Raw genomic sequence first — 18,035 nt, forward strand, 5'->3', positions numbered from 1 at the left:
TTTCTTTTTTTTTTTTTTGGCAGTACCTTCCTCATTTATAATCTTTCTAAGGGCAATGCCAAGGACTAAGGTCATCCCTCAAACAAAATTTTAGCCCATTGAAACCTGTCTTTCTTAGCTTCCTTCAACAGACAAAAAGTCTGTTTATTTTATTTTAATGATGGGTTCCCCTGCAGGATTGCTTAGAGCAAGATGCTATCTGCAGGTGTGCTCAAGCATGTTGTGGAAGAGTCTTATGCTCTTGCTCTCAGTTGACTGACTACAGAGGGATTCCAAGAAGACAGGATAAAGAAGAAAAGTGCTCTAATTCCTGTTACCGTAGGAATAGTGTGAGTAAGGGAAAACATTAGCTAATGAGTTGAAAGGAAATAAGTAAGGTGGTGAAACTGAAGGAATTAGGAGAAGTGTTTCAGATAGTGAAAACTTCAGGCTCTCATCCTAATGATGAGGATTTACTTACAGTGTTACGCAAGGGTCCTAATCTGAGTGATGCTTCTTTGTGCTGCTTTGTAAAAATGCAGTAAGAGAGAATTCCTGAAGAGCATAAAGCTGTGACACTACATGGGAGGACTGGAGAAAGGTCTATGTGAGAAAATGGAGAGAGCTGGAGAAAATTTTGAGAACTTGAGAAACACAGTCTCAACTTTGTATGGGCACCCAGGATAGTGACCAGTAGAACTATCTGAAAATAATATCATAGGAATGATAGCTTTTATGTGGAAGGGTTGCTGAAGTATCATCAACAAGAAGGTGTTACTCAGAATATGCAAGGATGAGACTTTGATTATGCCACTCCTCTGATACTTGGATTTTTTTTTTTTCTATTTTGTGCTGAACTTGCTGGCAAAAAAACCCAAAACATTAGAAGTTCTATGTTAAAGCACATAACCTTTATTTGCAAGTCAGTGTTTAACTGTATCTGAGGTCTCCTGATAAGCAGCTAGACGTACTTAAACTGCAACTAAACCTAGCAATTCACAAGCATTTTTTGTTGCTGCTAACCTTTAAGCTGTGGTTTGGATCTGCCCAGAGTATTGTTTTAGACTCAGCAGTGGTTGCACATTTAAACCCTGCAACTAGTCTGAAAATAGAAAATTATATAGTTGAGTTAATTGGAAATCTGCTTATAGTGCATGGTGGGGTGAACAATAATAGACATAAAGTGCTGCTTAGCACACAGAATCACTTATTTTCAATTGACATAAACCAGGAAATCATTTAATGTCAGATTGATATTAATGAGCACAGTTGTACTAATGAGTGCAAGACTACCTGCAGCATTAGATTTCTTTTTCTGGTGAGGAACTTGATACAAAGTGATATCAGCTCTTGGAGGAAATTATATGATGTTTTGAAAAATTAATGGTGAATTAAGGGTAAGATTGTTATTGTGGGAATCTTTTACAAAAAATGGGATAGTGCTTATTTGGGCAAACCATGACTATATTGCCAAAGTCTGAGAATCACAACATAGTCTTTAACTCATCACTGGAGAGGGAAATTTTGCTAATAGTAAAGATCAGGATGATTCTGCAATTGTAATGGAACATGTCCAAGGAAAATATGAGTGTAGTGGAAAGAAGCAGAATCACTGAGGAAATGTTTTCTCCCCTGCTTGGCCCTACTGCCGTAAAACTGGCATGACTCCCTTCTTTTTTGACCAGATATTAAAGGTGACTAACATCATCTCCCTGAGAGCTGCCTGTGTTGTATCATGCAGTTCTCCCCAGATGAACAGACTTTGGCTAATGGCCAAGAGACTGATTGTTTCTGCTGTGCAAAATGGGTGAAACATGAAAGGAATGTGAGAGATTTTGCAATCCGTCTTTCTTTTTATTAAAAAAAAAAAAAAATGTTGACCACCTGTAAGTGCTGTATCCAGAGATCTGTATATCCTCCACATTCAGGATCCAACTTGTTCATATTTGCAGGTGTCCGAAAAGGAGGACTCTACAGCTTTTGAGGGAGTGCTTTAGTAGCCACTCCATTTCAGCATCCTTTTATCAGCAGAAGCACTGAGACTTGTTTCTCCTCAGTTTACATGTGGGAAGTTAATTTTTTTAAATGGAGTTACCTGTCCTCCTTCTGTGGTCAGCAAGAAATAGGCACCTGCACTGGTTTAGTCTGGTCCACCTCAGATAGCAATAAGGGGATGGGATAAGTGTCTCTCTGTAAGAGCCTGTCTCTTTCCATTGACCAGTGCGGAGCTCAGTTGCCTTCTCTTGTTTTGACATTGCAAACGTCTAGATATCTTAGATGTGTTCTGCACACCATATGTATAAGCGGTCCTCAGAGGAGGAAGTACAATAATAAAAAAGCAGGATAAAACAAGGATGTCTTTGCTTTGTTCTTGCCCTAGCCTTGTTATAATCACTTGTAGCAATGCAAAATAACCGTGAAAAGAAGAAAATGCTTCTGAGCTACTTACCAAGTAATATAATGATACAGAGAAGAATAGCAATAAGAGCCCCAGTGCTTAGACCGGTGGGGTGAATCAAGGCTTCAGCATTACAGGACAACATCTTTCCTCGGTGGTCACAAGCACATACTCGAATAGTCACTGTTTCAGTGCTGCTTTGGATAGGGTAGTCATTGTCTGATATTACCACTGGCAAGAAGTAGGTACTCATTTCATGCCGGTTATATCTGTTTTTTCGGGTGAAAATCCCTGCTGTGTTGTCTGGAAACACAAAGCATGCATTAAGTCTTCATCTGAAGACTGAAAGCAAGGATGAGTTAATAAAGAAAAATCTTCAAAGAAATTCACCTCTGTTGTCCTGCAGTGTAAAGTTTGAGGTGGTGGCTGCCTCAGGAGCTAAGGAGAATGAAAACTGATGTCCACTGTAAGAGTCATCTCTATCAACAGCACTTAATGTTTGTATCAGCTGAAACAATGAGAACAAAATTATCTTCAAAAACAATAAATGTTATTTATGTACTTTATGATTGTAAAGCAATCTTATTATATATTTTTATTTTTTCTTCTGCTTTAAGGCAGCTGATGCTGCTATGGCAAGCTTAATAAAAATGATCCATGTGATGCTGATGCTATTTAGGATCACCATGCTATTGTAGCCCATACCACCAGCCTGTAACATCATGAATTTGAAAGCTGGTAGGAAAATCATATTGAATTTAAGAGCATATTCGAGCTGATGCCCCTCCAGGTGCGTAGCAAACCTTTGCATGTGACAAGAAACAGAGATAAAAGGTGAGACAGTCCAAGCTGACTACCCAAGTCTTATGTCACGGGAATTGTTTGTCTGAATCTTCCAAATTATCTGCTACTTTGAACCATTTAACAATAGGACTGGTAGTGTGAAAATTATATGTCAGGAAATAGTAATATCACAGACAGGACCTGTAACAAATACGAACCTGAAACTTGAAGGAGGCAGTGGAGGTGCCTTAATAAAGCAGAGAATTACAGAATAAAAATGAATCAGGGATAACAAGGTGTAGTACAGAAAACAGCAGTCTAAAACATATTGTCACATTACCTGCAAGAATACTAAGTGTAATCAGATACTGTGCAGCCACTCTTTAGTTTAATTTTGCAAAACCAACAATGTGATGCAATGCAAAGTATACCTCTTGATGAGGTGATGAAAGAGTAGTAGCAAAACTCAATTAATTCGGCACATTTTCTTACTACAAGTGAACATCATACCTGTTCTGCTTTCGCATTTTCACAGACAAAAGTCTCATAAAACATGGCAAACTCTGGAGCGTTGTCATTTACATCCAAAACCTTAATGAACACTGGGACACGGCTGCTTTGTTTTGGGTTGTCTGAAATGATAAAATCAGAAAGATGAAAGATTTTATTTAGCCCAGCTACTGACTCAGTGCAGGAGAAGAAAAGGACAGACTTATGGGCTCAGTGCCTTAAATTCTCTTAGTCACAACACTCCACTCATATTCTGTTGATTTCTTGGGAATGCATTATGGGGTGAATTCCACAAAATATGCTGTGTTATCATTACTCTGATTCCGTGTAAACTATACATTTAAGATTGGGTGGGAGTCCTGGATTTGCACATTCTTTTGAACGCTCCAAGTGATTATGAATATATGTGTGAAATCTACATACACATAAATATAATTCTGGAATTAAATTAAATTTATTTATTAACCAATGCAGTTTTGTGGCAACAAAGTTTCTAGAACATATTCATAGAATCATAGAAACAACTATGTTGGAAAAGACCTTTATGATCATCAAGTCCAACTATTACCCCAGGACTGCCAAGCCCACCACTAAACCATGTCTGTATGGGCCTTCTTAGCACATTTCCTGAACACTTCCAGGAACGGTGATTCCACCACTTCCCTGGGCATCCTGTTCCAATGCCCGACTACCTTTTTGGTGAAGACATCTTTTCTAATATCCAATCTAAACCTCCCCTGGCATAGCTTGAGGCTGTTACCTCTTGTCCTATCACTTGTTACTTGGGAAAAGAGACCAGACAACCCCCTGCTCCATCCTCCTATCAGGTACTTGTAGAGAGCTATAAGGTCCCCCTGAGCCTTCTCTTCTCCAGACTAAACAACCCTAGTTCCCTCAACCATTCCTCATCAGGCTTGTGCTCCAGATGCTTCACCAGCTTTGTTGCCCTTCTTTGGTCCTGTTCCAGCTCAATGTCTCTCTTGTAGTGAGGGGCCCAGAACTGAATACAGTATTGAAGGTCTGGCCTCACCACTGCTTCACCAGTCTCTTCCTTAACAGGAAGAATGAAAAATTGTGAAGATTGAATTGAGTGACTTATTTTTTTCCCTCTCCACCTCATATATAATATTCTGTCCCCTACAAATCTTGGGAAACAGTTCCTTAAGCTATCATAATTATGTTTATATATATATATATGTATGCCATATATATATTATATATATCATTATGTTATATAAATAGCAACTGTGGCTGTGATCACAAATATTTTCTAATCTGTTGTGAATTGATTTAGCTGATATTCTAAAGTTAAGACTAAAAGATATCATTGAAGAACAGAAGCACTATAATCTGCAGATCCCCACATGTAAACATGTTTTTTTTTCCCTATAGAGACGGTATAGTGCCAAAAGTTTGAATTTGACAAGGATATTCTTGAGCATAAAATACTAAAGAAATTATTGCCATCTTTCTAAATAAAAATGAAAAAGTTTGGAAATGCACCAGATTGTATAGACCATTCCTTATCCTGTTGGACCATTCTTTTCCTTGTTGGGGTGACAGTCCTGTAGATTTCATGAAGAAACAAGGAAGAAAGGCAACAGGTAGCAATCTTGCCTAGGAGCTGGCTAGAATGGTGAAATAGTCAATATTCTGAGGCAAAAAGGCACAACTGACTCCTAAAAGGTACAAGATCTGCCCCCAAACCATTTTGTCAATACCAGTTAAAGAGAAATCAAAAGACTTTGTCAGGACTCAATCTCTCTCTTTTGTGCTCTACATGACATAAAAATTGTCTAGGCCAGGTCACGCAGACACATGCACCCCTGTGCCTGGGAATATGTGGGTGTGGGAATGTGAGAGAGTGAAATCTATAAGGGAATAGTGTGATCAAGATTAGTTTCATTTAAAGTAAATACATCCCCCCTTCATTTCATGAGGGCTCACACTGAGTTTTGCTATGTTAATTTCCTACCGATATTAATATAGTTTATTAATGCATTTTAACCAATGATTCAAACGGGGAAAAAAAAGTGCAATAAAATACAGCTGATCTAAGACTCTGTATGCTTCTATAAGCATTCATTATAGTAGCTTGTTGAGTTAGGCTTTAATAAAAGCCCTATTACTGTGTTTATCATACTTTTATACATCTGAAAAAGCCTTCTCCAAAATTGGCACTGTATATTTGTATTACAGAGCTCAGTCATTTTGACAAAATATTGTGCTTTAAAGCTCCACAGTCCCATTGAAGTTAATATGATTCCATTAGGCATAAACCACTTTCTAATACGAACCATTGGGCTAAATTCATTCAGTGTATTAAATAACAGTTTATGTATAAGATAGATTGGGCTGAATGCTATGCTAAAATGCATCAATACAAATGTTGAATTTTTATAATAGGCAGAAATCAAAGGTACTCATTTGAAGTTGCAGGACTATTGGCAAGACTATTTTATAAGGGCATACCTTTCTAACAAATACATTCAAATATATTGGCAAACGTATTTCTTCTCCACTCAAGAATTACAATTGTTTTCTTTTCTGCTTTTTGAACCATGAACTACATCTTTTCATTGTACTTCTACATGCTTAAGATTCTCACAATTTAAAATGATACTGTAGTAAATAGAAATGTCATAAAACCCCTCTATGCTCTATGGGCATGGGCCTTTCTTCTGATTTAATGGAAGTGTAAGTTGAAATATATATATACACATCTTTAAGCCTCTTTTTTGTCATCTTTCGCAAATTAATTGATGTAATTTAATTTTTTTCATTATCCTTTGATTACCACTGGGCTCCATCTCCAAAAAAAAGCTCTACAGACTCAACAAAGTGCTTACATCTATTCATCTCTGTAGTGATATGCTTTCTGTTGAGCCAGCAAGCAAACTGCTAAAGCTCTTTTTCTGAATATAGCCTCAAAGTCCTGCCAATGTTTGATTTAACCTTAACTGTTAAGAAAGACTATTTAAAAATACTCCAGGGATTCTCTCTGGTAAATCAGCTGTAATTCTGCAGCTGTGAATGAGTAGCTTTGTGTACTGAATTTTATTGCCAGTTTGCCTTCTGACTATGGCAGATGTACTGACCCAGTGTTTCACCAGCTATATGTCTGCAGCATTCACAGCATAATTCTCTGGGCTGCTGAGCACGCTACAGCTCATACTGTGGAAAAGAACATAAAAGAAAAATGGAGCTATCTACACTTACTGACAATTCTAGACAATTAAAGGCCAACCGACTTCTGTACTTTTTTTCCTTTTTTTCTACTGTAAAATGAAGCCACAAACAGTTGTCACTGAAACATGTTTCTCTTTATGGCTTTATCTTTTCTCCATATCAAAGGGAGCACCCATGCATCTGAATACACATACTGCCTGTAACTTGACTGGATATTTCTTTTAGATAACTTCAATAAAATATACCTGGAGTTTGATGTGATGGTATGTCACTGAGAGCAATCAGAGATTAGCTGGAATTTAGTGGAATGGGACTTCAGATGCCCATGCTAGAAATTACTGGTTTTGCCTAGGAACTTTAAGCAGTAGTACTTTCCAGTCCAGTCTCTTGAGACTAAAATTAGTGAAGTAGCCTGGATCAGACCAAGGCTTGTTTAAACAGTAGCTGTATTTCAACCAAGAAAAATCGCCTTTGGAAGGCATCTACCCCAGTTATGCCAAATTTGGTCCAGACTCAGTGAAGCACGCCCTGGGGAGTAGCTTCTCGTGGCCTGGAAAGATCCAGACTGAAGAGTAATTAAAACAGAATCCTCTGTCAGTTACAAGAGGTTTGGTTGTGATGGTCCAGTAGAAGGTCTGTTCTTAGGGCTGAAGTCAAGTAACTAACTGAGTGTTTCATATTGATGCTAAGCTGATTTTCAGGTAGTATACAATTTTGTATATTTTATATTATTTCAGCTTTGCTGGGGTCAATGTAACTGTGCTTCCTAAATATTCTTGCTGTTCTTTCCTTTTTAGGTGTTTTTCCTCTTCCTCTGCTACCCAGGAGCTATCTGTAGTGTACAACTCTTGACCTATCATCACTTCTTCAGACTTAATGAAAACACAAACGCCTGACTAACAGTCAGCCAGAAGTCAGTGTTTGGTGTGCTGAAACCACATGCCTAGCATTAAAATGTGCAAATTTTCAAAAGAGGGACAAAAATATTAAGAAACATCATTCCTGTAGAGTCTAGCCCACTATGCTTTCACAGAACCCCATGTGCTTGCCTCAGTAGTATTGTTTCACATCAGCTTTCAGTTTTAAGAAGATTTACACAATAAGGAAAGCTGGAGTCAAGTAGGTATTCTTTAGGTGCACTTCCAATGCCAGTTTCAATACTCAACAATCATGTTCAAAATTAAAAATGCCTATTACTGATTAGAAAACACAATTGTTGCCTTTCCTCCCTACTCAGCTCAGTTACTCCTTCATGAACTGTTTCCATAGTAAACACAAAATTGCAGACCACTTCTTGCAGAGTTTCCGCTTCTTCATTAGCATTGAGTGGACTATACATAAAACCTGACATCTGTCCAGCTGTGCTTTTCCACATGGTCAGCTAGAAGGCTAAATTCATTACATCAGAGACAGCAGAGGTATTTAGGTTTGACTTACTGATCTCTGCTGCTATTACTGTAATGTTGTGCCATAGCAGTGTTTCCCGGTCAAGGGGTTTTGAAGTAAATATCGAACCGTTTCCTGAATTGACGTTGAATACTCTGTCCATATCAGTGTGTCGATCTACAGAATACCTGCAAATACAGAGAAAGTGGTTAGGAGAATGCTTTCCTTTTAATTTCTATGTTCTTAAACCATTTTCTAAGACTAGACATCAAACAGCTAGTAAATGGGTTTGCCTTTTGTTTTCAGTGCAGGATGCAGAGTCTTTATATATTCACACAAATAGCTGGTCCCAGGGTACTGTATAATGACACATTGGAGGTTTGATTTAGAAGGTGGAGCACTGTCACCGAATAAATGAATTACTGCAGAATTTACATACCTCCGAGAGTCATCAAAGCTTTGTTTCTAGTGAGAAATGTGAAGTCTGTGTCCTGAAAGATATGAAGTCTATTTTAAGGCTGAGTTGGCTTTCCTTTTATAAACCCCTGTTTTTATGGTTTGATATCTCAACTGTTCCAAATAATTTCTGATATAAAATTTGACAGCTGGGGTGCATTTCTGCCTTTCACTTCCCAGTGTTTAAAAAGACTGCCCCTCCCCCCCCCCCCCCCCCCCAAACAACTCATCATGGAATAGCTATTCATTATTCTATGGTACATATCACATAAAGGTATGCTGTAGTTCATTAAAACTAACATGCTCAGCCCTGGTTGATGGTATCTAGATGTGAAAGTGAATGCTAACAAGCTCTGGAGGAGCTCAGCATCTATAAACAGATTAAAATTTTCAAGCTGATCTTTCACTTTTTTCTGCTGAACTGACTCCGACTTTGAAAGCACAGCTCTCCAGTTCACAGGAGAGGGTGCTGCCACCTTGATCCAAATACTGTGATTTAGTTTAATCTATTGTGAAAAGTCTTGCATAAATTATGGAAGTCCTGACAGAAATATGTCTCTGATGTTGCTAGAACAAGAACGCAATTGCATTATTTTGCTCTTGTTTCAAGCCCACATGTGTGCTGTTGTACAATACAGGAGAGAGTCGTACAAGGCCCAGTGCGCTCCCTTGGTCTCCTTGCAAGACAGGTTGATGGAGACAAGGCAACTGCTGCCGCTTGTGTCCAGACAGGGATAAAGACACGGCTGAACCGGTATGCAGTCAGATGAGAACTGGGCCAGGAGAATGACTGTCAGAGTTTACTGCCACTGTAGAATTGAGGGGAATGTAGGTACTGAAGAAAAATTTCTATTCCCTGCTGCATCCTAGGAGCAGCTGTGTGACATGTTGCTCACTCTGCACAGATTTCCCAGTGCCTGTGCAGTGTTTCGGAAAGATGTGGCATGAAAGAAAGAGGGAATAGAAGAGTCTAGTTGAAATGTGATTCTGACAAAGGTTTAAAATGAACTAACTTGCTAATTATCCTGTAATTGCATTTTTTTTCTTCTTTGAAATCAAAAAGAATGGGATATATCCACAGCAAAGTAGATTTGCCTTATTCTAACATAAGAATATTAGTGTAGCCTACCTTTCTAAGCAAATAGCAAATATTAATTATTTGCACTAAATTGTTTTTCTTTTTCCACATTAAATACCTATGGAAACAACCAATGAGAGTCAAAAGTACTCTCATGAAAAGCTAACATTTTTTTTCAGTAGGACTTGCATGGACACACCTTGTTATTTTTTCAGGTGTTGATTTTGATTTAGTTTTCATTTGTTGCTGTCACTTGACTAACAGTACTGCAATTTCAGCTGCACAAAGTCAGCTGTGCTGTCACTAACGTAGATCCTTTATGCAGCATTGTAATGTTACCATCAGCTTGAAAAGATTATGTGAGGAGGTACGTAACAGGCAGTGCTGATGGACAGGACAGCTCCAGCAAGCTGTGTTGTTTTGTCCAAATCTAAATAGTGCATCTGATTCTGTTGACTTAGCTGAAATGTTTGATGGAAATAAGTTTATACAAACCAGTCTGACTCTCTTATATTTTGACTAAGTAAGTATTTGATATGGTAAACATTTCATTTTAACTTTCATCCATTCAGGCTTTTATCGGATATTATGTTGGTATTTTGTGAATTCAATTATTTTTCAGATATTCTGTATCTCATTTCCATGTCTTTCAGCTGAAATACTTTGGTATTTCCATTTTGCAGTAAATCTAGATTTTGTGCTCCTATTTGAAATTAAATATCAGAATTTTCCATAGTTTAGCTGTTCCAGCCAACTGCAATAGTATTTTTCAGGCTCTTATTCAGCAAGACATTTAAGTAAGCAACTAGCTTTAGGCATGAGTTGTCCATTCGTTTATTGCCTTTTTTTTTTCCCCTTCATTTATTTTTTTTCTTACGCTTCATGTTATGAATGGACTTAAAATGTCTTGTTGCCTTAGCACATTTTAATGACTGGCCATATTGCAATCAGTATCTTTGTAATACCACCCAAATTCAATCTGTGATACAGTATCTGAAAGAAAAAAAAAACCCAAACAAAAAGCCCAAAATTATTCTGGACTTTTCAGTTTCTGGCAACTAAGGTTGCCAGAGCTGTAACATTGAGAACTTCTTTGAGATACTAAAAATTATAAAATCTAAGTCCTTGTAAAACTATGTATATTCAGTCATTTGTACAGTGGAAAGTTAAACTCACAAAAAAAAAAACCCCACCAAACCAAACCAACCAAACAAACAAACAAAAAAACCCCAAACAAACAAGGAGCCAGAGAACAGCTTCTTAATGAAATGCTAATTTTATTTCTTCATATTCAAAAGAAAATACATGCAAGGTCAATGCAGTTAAAGTATATTCTAATTATACCATTAACCCTGGACCAGAAGGATGATTTTAATAAGCTAGACTGTCACTTCTGTTTCTCAGTTTGTATAATCCAGTCTCTTTTGATCAGGGACTGTTAATTATGTTGAATTAGTGGTGATTCTGACTTACGGATCATAACCCAGTAAGAATTAAGCAGGCAACATCAAACCCATTTTTACATTTTTTTAACGAAATTACTGGTGAATATTTGTCACATTTCAGGACTTCATTCCTTTCAGGCCTTGAGGAATTGACAAGGTAAGAAGTTAAAAGGTATGTAGATTCCAGTTTCTCCTTGTACATAACAGGAAGAAGGGGAGGGTGAAACAGAGAATCTAACACATGCAAATATGTTGTCAGTAAAATACACAAACAAAATTAAGCCTTACATTTGTTTGCAGATCATTTTCATCTGGGATACTTTAGTAAATTAAATCACAGCAGGGAGACAGTTCCAGTGACTGATGAACTTCATTATGACTCTGAGGAGTTACCATAGCAAAAAAGCTCAGCTAGAAATTTACAAAGATCTGATGTACAATACAGCAGTGCCAGTTGCGGTGTGGGTTTTTTTTTCATTATGCGGCGGTTCATAATATTTTGGTTTAGAGCAAACACAAACAGAATGAAAAACTTCTTTTTATAACACAGCTGGACAGTGGAGTGTTACTCAGGAGCGTATTAATGCATGATACTGCCAAACATCTATTGGTGTATTTTTGTATTTTCTTAATGTCACACTACAAAGTAAAGCTTATTTATAAGGGCTGAACTGGTGAAATGTAACTCTACCAATACACAGGTCATGAATGATTACACAGCCTTACAACCAGGGCAGGTATCCGCTTCATATTTTGCTGTAGCTTCATTGTCTTCTGATGTTCAGCAGCTTGCTGTCTGAAGTAACCACAAGTCAGGAAGATTTGTGGGTCAGGAAGGGATGTGTGTGTGAATTTTTCATAATGCATTTTCATAATGATATTGTGAAGGATTCCTTTAATGGAAGATCAAAGGGGCTTTCATCTAACAGAGTTAGGACTCAGTTTGTTTAAAAAGAGAAAACTTCACTCAAGTAGAGGAGAATATAGGAGGTTTTCATTGTAATATCAGGTGTCTAAAGATTCTATTTTTAACCGTCAAGAAAAATTGACAAGCAAGTGACAAGTCATATATATACAGTCTAATTGCATCTTCCCTGAAGCTCAAAGTGAAAAACAGATTTAGCATCTCTATTGCATGATGGAAAAAAAAAATAAAAAATAAAAAATCACCCTGTCAAAAAGATTCAGAGTCAACCCATGTCCCTAAATTCTAGGAGATACCCAGGATATTAGCACCACAAAATTACATTTGTTGCAAGCTAACATCTCTTAGGCTACTGCTTTCTGCTGATTTCCTTCCCCTTTCACTGATTTTTATGTTTCTTCTTGCTGTGTTTATTTCAATTACTCTAATCCCATCCTCATTTTTTTTCTCCTTTCACCTTGCTCTTGCATGTTATTAGAGTATAAAGGAGACAAGTTTTCCACGGCACTGCATCAATTTTGACACCTCTGCTAGATCTTGGTCAATAATTATCTGATACTTTAATATACAAAGTATCTATACTGTATTAAAGAACTGCCCTTTGAAAGACAGGGAAGTTTCAGCACACACATTCAATTAATACAAAAGAGCCAGTAGGCGGTACTCAACAATGAATAGCATAATCCCTATCCACTCTAAATCACCTATAATTAGGATCTGCTGCTGGTGCAGAATGCAAATGGTTGTAGTTAATGCCACAGGGAAGCAGGGAAGCACTCCCTTCACTCTCCAGTGCCACTGGATATAAAAAGGCAGATTCATGTGAAGACTGAAATGGGCCTGGGTGTCACCCCAACCGATTCTTCATCTTCATGCTAACGCACCTATGAAGACATGCTATAGAAGGTGTTCATTCTGTTCCTGGGCTTCACCAAAGTCAACAAACAATATGTTACTATTCCAGTTACTATGCTCTGCTAGTCCAGAACCCCATATAATTGTTGCATGTTGTGATATAAATGAAAGCAAACCTTCATTAAAATTAGAAGCCTTAGTCTTGAACAAGAGTTAACATGCAGGGCATTGCATGCAAACTGAAGACAGCGAGGGTTTTTGCCAGAAACGTTTTAGATTATAATTTCTTCATCTAGGAAATTAAGATGATGGTATTTACCCCTCTTACAAGATGAGCTGAGAGCTTAAAACTTATTCATGCCTCATAAAATTTGTAAGATATTTTGATGAAATATAGTTCTTTACAGAAGTGAAAAGTATTGATGGATTGGATTTTTATTAAAACTGCATTGTTCTATTTTGTTTTTAAGACTACTACTGCATTTCCAAGGTGCCCAACACAGAGAAAATTGAATGCTGAAAATTGACCTGGGTTTAATATTGGTGCATTTTTTCATTTCCTCCTCTTACTGCCTTCTTAGTAGCAATGAACTTTAATTAAAGCACACAACTATTTAAAAGTTCCTTTATACTCTATCCCATATGACTTAAGTACTCCAGTATGTTTTGAAATGTACTGAAACAATGTACCTGTTAATATACAAAAAATGCAGGCTTAGGTTTAGCTACTCCAACCTTAACTGGTTCATGGCAAGTGTAATTTGTGAAGTCCAAGACACTGATTCTTATCTCATTAACCTTACACTGATACAAGTTAAGATGGAGTCTGAGTGCACATGGGCTGCTTTTAAACCATTTCCACTTGCAGTTTAGATAAAGTAAACTTGACCTCTGTTAAATAGGTCTAGATGCATGGGAGAAAAAAGGGCTGCTGAATCACCCCCTGTTATATAGCCAAAAGGATGCACCACACTGCACTAGAAAATATTAAAGGTGGAAGGAGAACACTTACATCTTCTTAGTGCTTTTCTTGCAGTAAAGTCTTCCATAGCAGAAGTAGACATAAACAATACGTTACTGGAGTGGATAGGATGTAATTCAAGATGCAAGGGCCATGCAAACACTGTTACACATACCTAGATATGCTCAAATGTGAGAGGTCATTTACCATATACAATACTCCATATTTAAGCATACCTGAAAAATTGTGTGTGTACAAGTGATTTTTTGTATATTGACATGAAAAAAGCAAAATTAAAGCTGTAAAAAAAAAAAATTACTCACAAGCTGAAATAGTCTATGCTTACTTGACAGGGTTCTTGGCAGCATCTGGATCCTGAGCAGTCACTGTTCCTATTACAGTGTTGATTGGAACGTCTTCCTTCACTTCCATTATGTATGCCGGTCTGCTGAACACAGGTGGTTCATCTACATCCTCCACCTGAATTCTGACTGTAGCTGAGTCCTTGAATGGCCCCAGATAGAGGAATCGAGGATCCACATGAATATTGGTAGCTTCCACTTTCAGTACATACAGGTTTTTACTTTCAAAATCCAATGCCTGGGAAGAGGAGGGGAAAAAAAAGAAAAGAAAGAAAAAGATTTGGGAAGTCTGTGGGCATTGCTGTGGCTTGCAGCCAGATGACCCAAATGAATAAGCAGATGTCATAGGGAAGCCTTGGCTAGATAGCATAAACCTGAACTGGAATTACAATGCCAGCAGAAAGGAGAAAAACAGGGCTCCATGATATGTTATAAAAAGAAACCAACACATTTTTTCAGGGAATCCTATGCCTGGCACTCCTAAACACCAATTAAGCTCTCATTCTCAAATGGCCTTAACTTTTCATGCCTTAGATTCTGTCATTTTTGGCATTTTGACGTTTTCTGGTATATTCCTTGCCTCTAAGCACCACACACTAAAGGGGGGGAAGATTTTCTAGGAGCTGCTTGTTTAAATATTGGCATTCCATCACTGAAACAAAGCACTGTGACATCTGTGTGACATCTAGTGTCTGGACATCCAGAACCACCCATCAAGCCAAACATGATTTTGTGATAGGCTATGACTGTATCACTCTCTATTAAAAGTATGAAGCAGCAGCACTTAGCAAGTCTCTGTTAAATGTGGGGATAGAGTAGTTGTCCTGTTTTTCCATTAGGATGTGGAAGATTCACAGCTTCTGTCAACAATGGACAGAAATGCAAATGGAGTTAGACTGATATAATAATCAGCCCCTGGAAGGCATCTCCTAAAAAACAAGTAATGACAGGTGTCGTACTGATATCAACAAGCAACTGCATGTTCAGAAAATCTATACAATGTCTATCTAGTGATGACTGAACTTGAACTGATGGAAGATGATATCTGTAACCTTATCAAGCTTTCCTGGTAGCCCATTGTAAACAATATTTCTCAAACCTTTTCTGACAGCCAATGTGCAACCTCGTAGATGATGTCCAGTATAATCTGGTAAGGTGCGAGATGCTTTCTAAAACAAAAGCATGCTGATGGATTTGTTAATTACATTTTTACAAAATGTGAGTCAAAATAAATTAGTCTATGTACTTTATTACATTATAACTATACAATTCAAGACCTTCTGATAATGCAAAATAGGCAATGTAGTACTGATTATTTCTGTGGTCTTAACACAGCACCTTCTAGTAAGTGAGCAAATCCTGCAAACATCACAGAGAAAAAAATCACGGTTGGATAGTCTTGCCTCCTTGAGTTATTCTGTGGATACATTCTGACTGTAGAATTTTTTCTCAGCCCCATCCCACTCCCTAGATTATTTACTTGCTCAGGTCATGCAAAGTATGTGCATTGGTCTAGTAAAGGAGGATATAGAAGGAAGAGGAAGGACATAATTTGCTTTTATAAGAGAAAATTTACATAGGTAATGTAGAGATTCCTAATTGATAAAATTCAAGTTAATAAACAACACATGTTACACTAAAAATGGAAAACAAATATGTGCTAGATAAAGTTTTGACTGGTATTTCAGAGGCTAGGATTAAGTGTGCTAAAATGTGTACCTTTTTGACACTTATAATTCCTTCCTGTGTGTCCTTATCTGTGGTAATTCCAAACATGTCATATCCATCCCCCTCAGTGATGCTGTATTCAATCTCTGCATTTTCATCCACGTCAGCGTCATTAGCTTTTATCCTGCCAACTGGTGAGTTAGGTGGTGTAGACTCAGGAACTCTGAATTGGTATGTACCTACAGCAGAGGGAGAAGAAAGTTTTGTCAGTCAGTCTCGTGGTACTTTGGACACCATCTCTCAGCCCACTCTCCATCCTGGGCATGCACAGATGAGTTCATGAGTTCACTGTCATTTCCAGGCCTTCCTGGGGCAACAAGCCTTCATCTTCTGTCTTACTTTCATGCAGATAAAAATAACTTTTTTTTTCTATCTATTTTTTACTATGAAAGGTAGGCCTTTTGTTTTCTTAAAAACATGTATCTTTATCAACATATGTTCCATTCTAGACATTATCAGGGTCTCTGTAAGCCATATCAAAACTGTATCCAAAATATGTCTTGAGGCCAAAAGACAAATATTAAGAACTGCCAGAAGCTAATGCAACTTCGTAACACCAAAACCAAATCCAGTGCAAACGTCTATTAATAATGTGCTACATTGAATTCTCCTCTGAAAAACTTCTACTTGGGGAATGTTGGCATTATGAAGCTGTATCTTTGGCTTTTATATTGGAGACATTTATGTCCAGAGATGTATAATTAACTCACTGGGGGCAGAGTGCTATATTTTCTCTAAAGTTGCTCTAATTTAAATGGAAACACTTTGCCCACAGCTAAGAGCAGACTTCGAACTTAAATGACAAGTTGCTTCCAATAACTTTCCCAGTGACTTAACCGCCAAAGCTTGCTGATTTGTCTGATAGTATCTGCAATTATTTTCTCTAACAGCTGCTCTTGACTTTGACACACACTGACACTGTGATATACACACATCACATACAGAGCAGTGGTTAGACAAAGCAAAAAAGAAGAGAGAAATAAAGGAGAGAGGAAACAGAGAAAGAAGAAAGAAGGAAAGAGAGGGAAAGATAAAGCTGATGAAAGCTGTATCACTTTGAATCACTTATGACCGTGAATGGTCATTAGTAGAAATTATTTTCCAAGAGATCTTGCTCAACTGATTCCTTTAAATGCCACACAGATACATACCAAATTATCTGAGATAGGGGACAGAAAATAGGTAGAAATATCTGGTACATTTATGTATGTGCCTTTTTTTCTGTATGCAAAGAATATAGGAAAACCCATTGAGGCAAGTGCTTCCTGGATGAAAATATTAATTTTAATAGAATTGATCTTGGGATCATTTTGCATACTTAAATAAATATGTTTCAAAGCTTAAATATGTTAGATTAAAACAGATATCTTCAAAGTCTAATAAACATACTGAACAAGAAATATAGATTATATGAGTCAAAGCTAATTAATAGGTAGGAAAAATAAGAGTTGTTTCTGCACATGAATTCACCTCTCAGTCTACTGCAACTGGAGTAAAAAGATGATATTTTTTTCCCACTTATTGCAATTAGCCTTAGCATGATGCTATTGCTTGCTTGTGTGTTCTCTTTTTCTCTCTTAATGGAAGTTTTATACTCGGTAAGATCAGAAAAGCAGAAACATCATCTGAGATGAAAAAAATCAAACCAAACCAATTTTTGTCCATTTTAATGTAAACACATAGAATGCAAATGCTCCATACTCTGGGGGAAGCGAGGTGGATTGTCGTTCACATCAGTCAGTGTAATGTTCACAGTGGTGGTTCCTGATAATCCACCCATCTGGCCTCCCATATCCTTAGCCTGGATGACCACTTGGTATTGCTCCCTGTTTTCACGGTCCATGTTTAGCAAAGCAGTTTTAATAATACCTGAAAACATAAAAATAAAAGAGGGGAAGTTCACAAATAAGGTCCTGACTTTGATGGAAATTCTTATTAAAAAATACCCACAGTCTAAAGAACAAAACAATTTCTGTGTAA

At 37.4% G+C, this 18,035-nt stretch overlaps 1 protein-coding gene across 4 annotated transcripts in view; it reads right to left on the reverse strand.

Moving 5' to 3' along the window:
* LOC136008388 (cadherin-6) overlaps window positions 1–18,035 on the reverse strand; it is a 104,209-nt gene that overhangs the window by 8,464 nt on the left and 77,710 nt on the right. For 2 of the 4 annotated variants that reach the window (XM_065667555.1, XM_065667556.1), the window contains 7 exons: window positions 17,757–17,924; window positions 16,047–16,234; window positions 14,312–14,565; window positions 8,297–8,433; window positions 3,671–3,792; window positions 2,768–2,885; window positions 2,429–2,680 (listed from right to left, as the gene is read on the reverse strand). In XM_065667555.1, the coding sequence (XP_065523627.1) occupies window positions 2,429–2,680; window positions 2,768–2,885; window positions 3,671–3,792; window positions 8,297–8,433; window positions 14,312–14,565; window positions 16,047–16,234; window positions 17,757–17,924 (1,239 nt within the window). Of the gene's footprint in view, window positions 1–2,428; window positions 2,681–2,767; window positions 2,886–3,670; window positions 3,793–8,296; window positions 8,434–11,967; window positions 12,021–14,288; window positions 14,566–16,046; window positions 16,235–17,756; window positions 17,925–18,035 lie in introns of those variants that run through there. The other 2 variants (XM_065667558.1, XM_065667557.1) reach the window with 2 other exon arrangements.

The sequence above is a fragment of the Lathamus discolor genome, chromosome 2 (genome assembly GCF_037157495.1).
Source record: "Lathamus discolor isolate bLatDis1 chromosome 2, bLatDis1.hap1, whole genome shotgun sequence".
Lineage (NCBI taxonomy): Eukaryota > Metazoa > Chordata > Aves > Psittaciformes > Psittacidae > Lathamus > Lathamus discolor.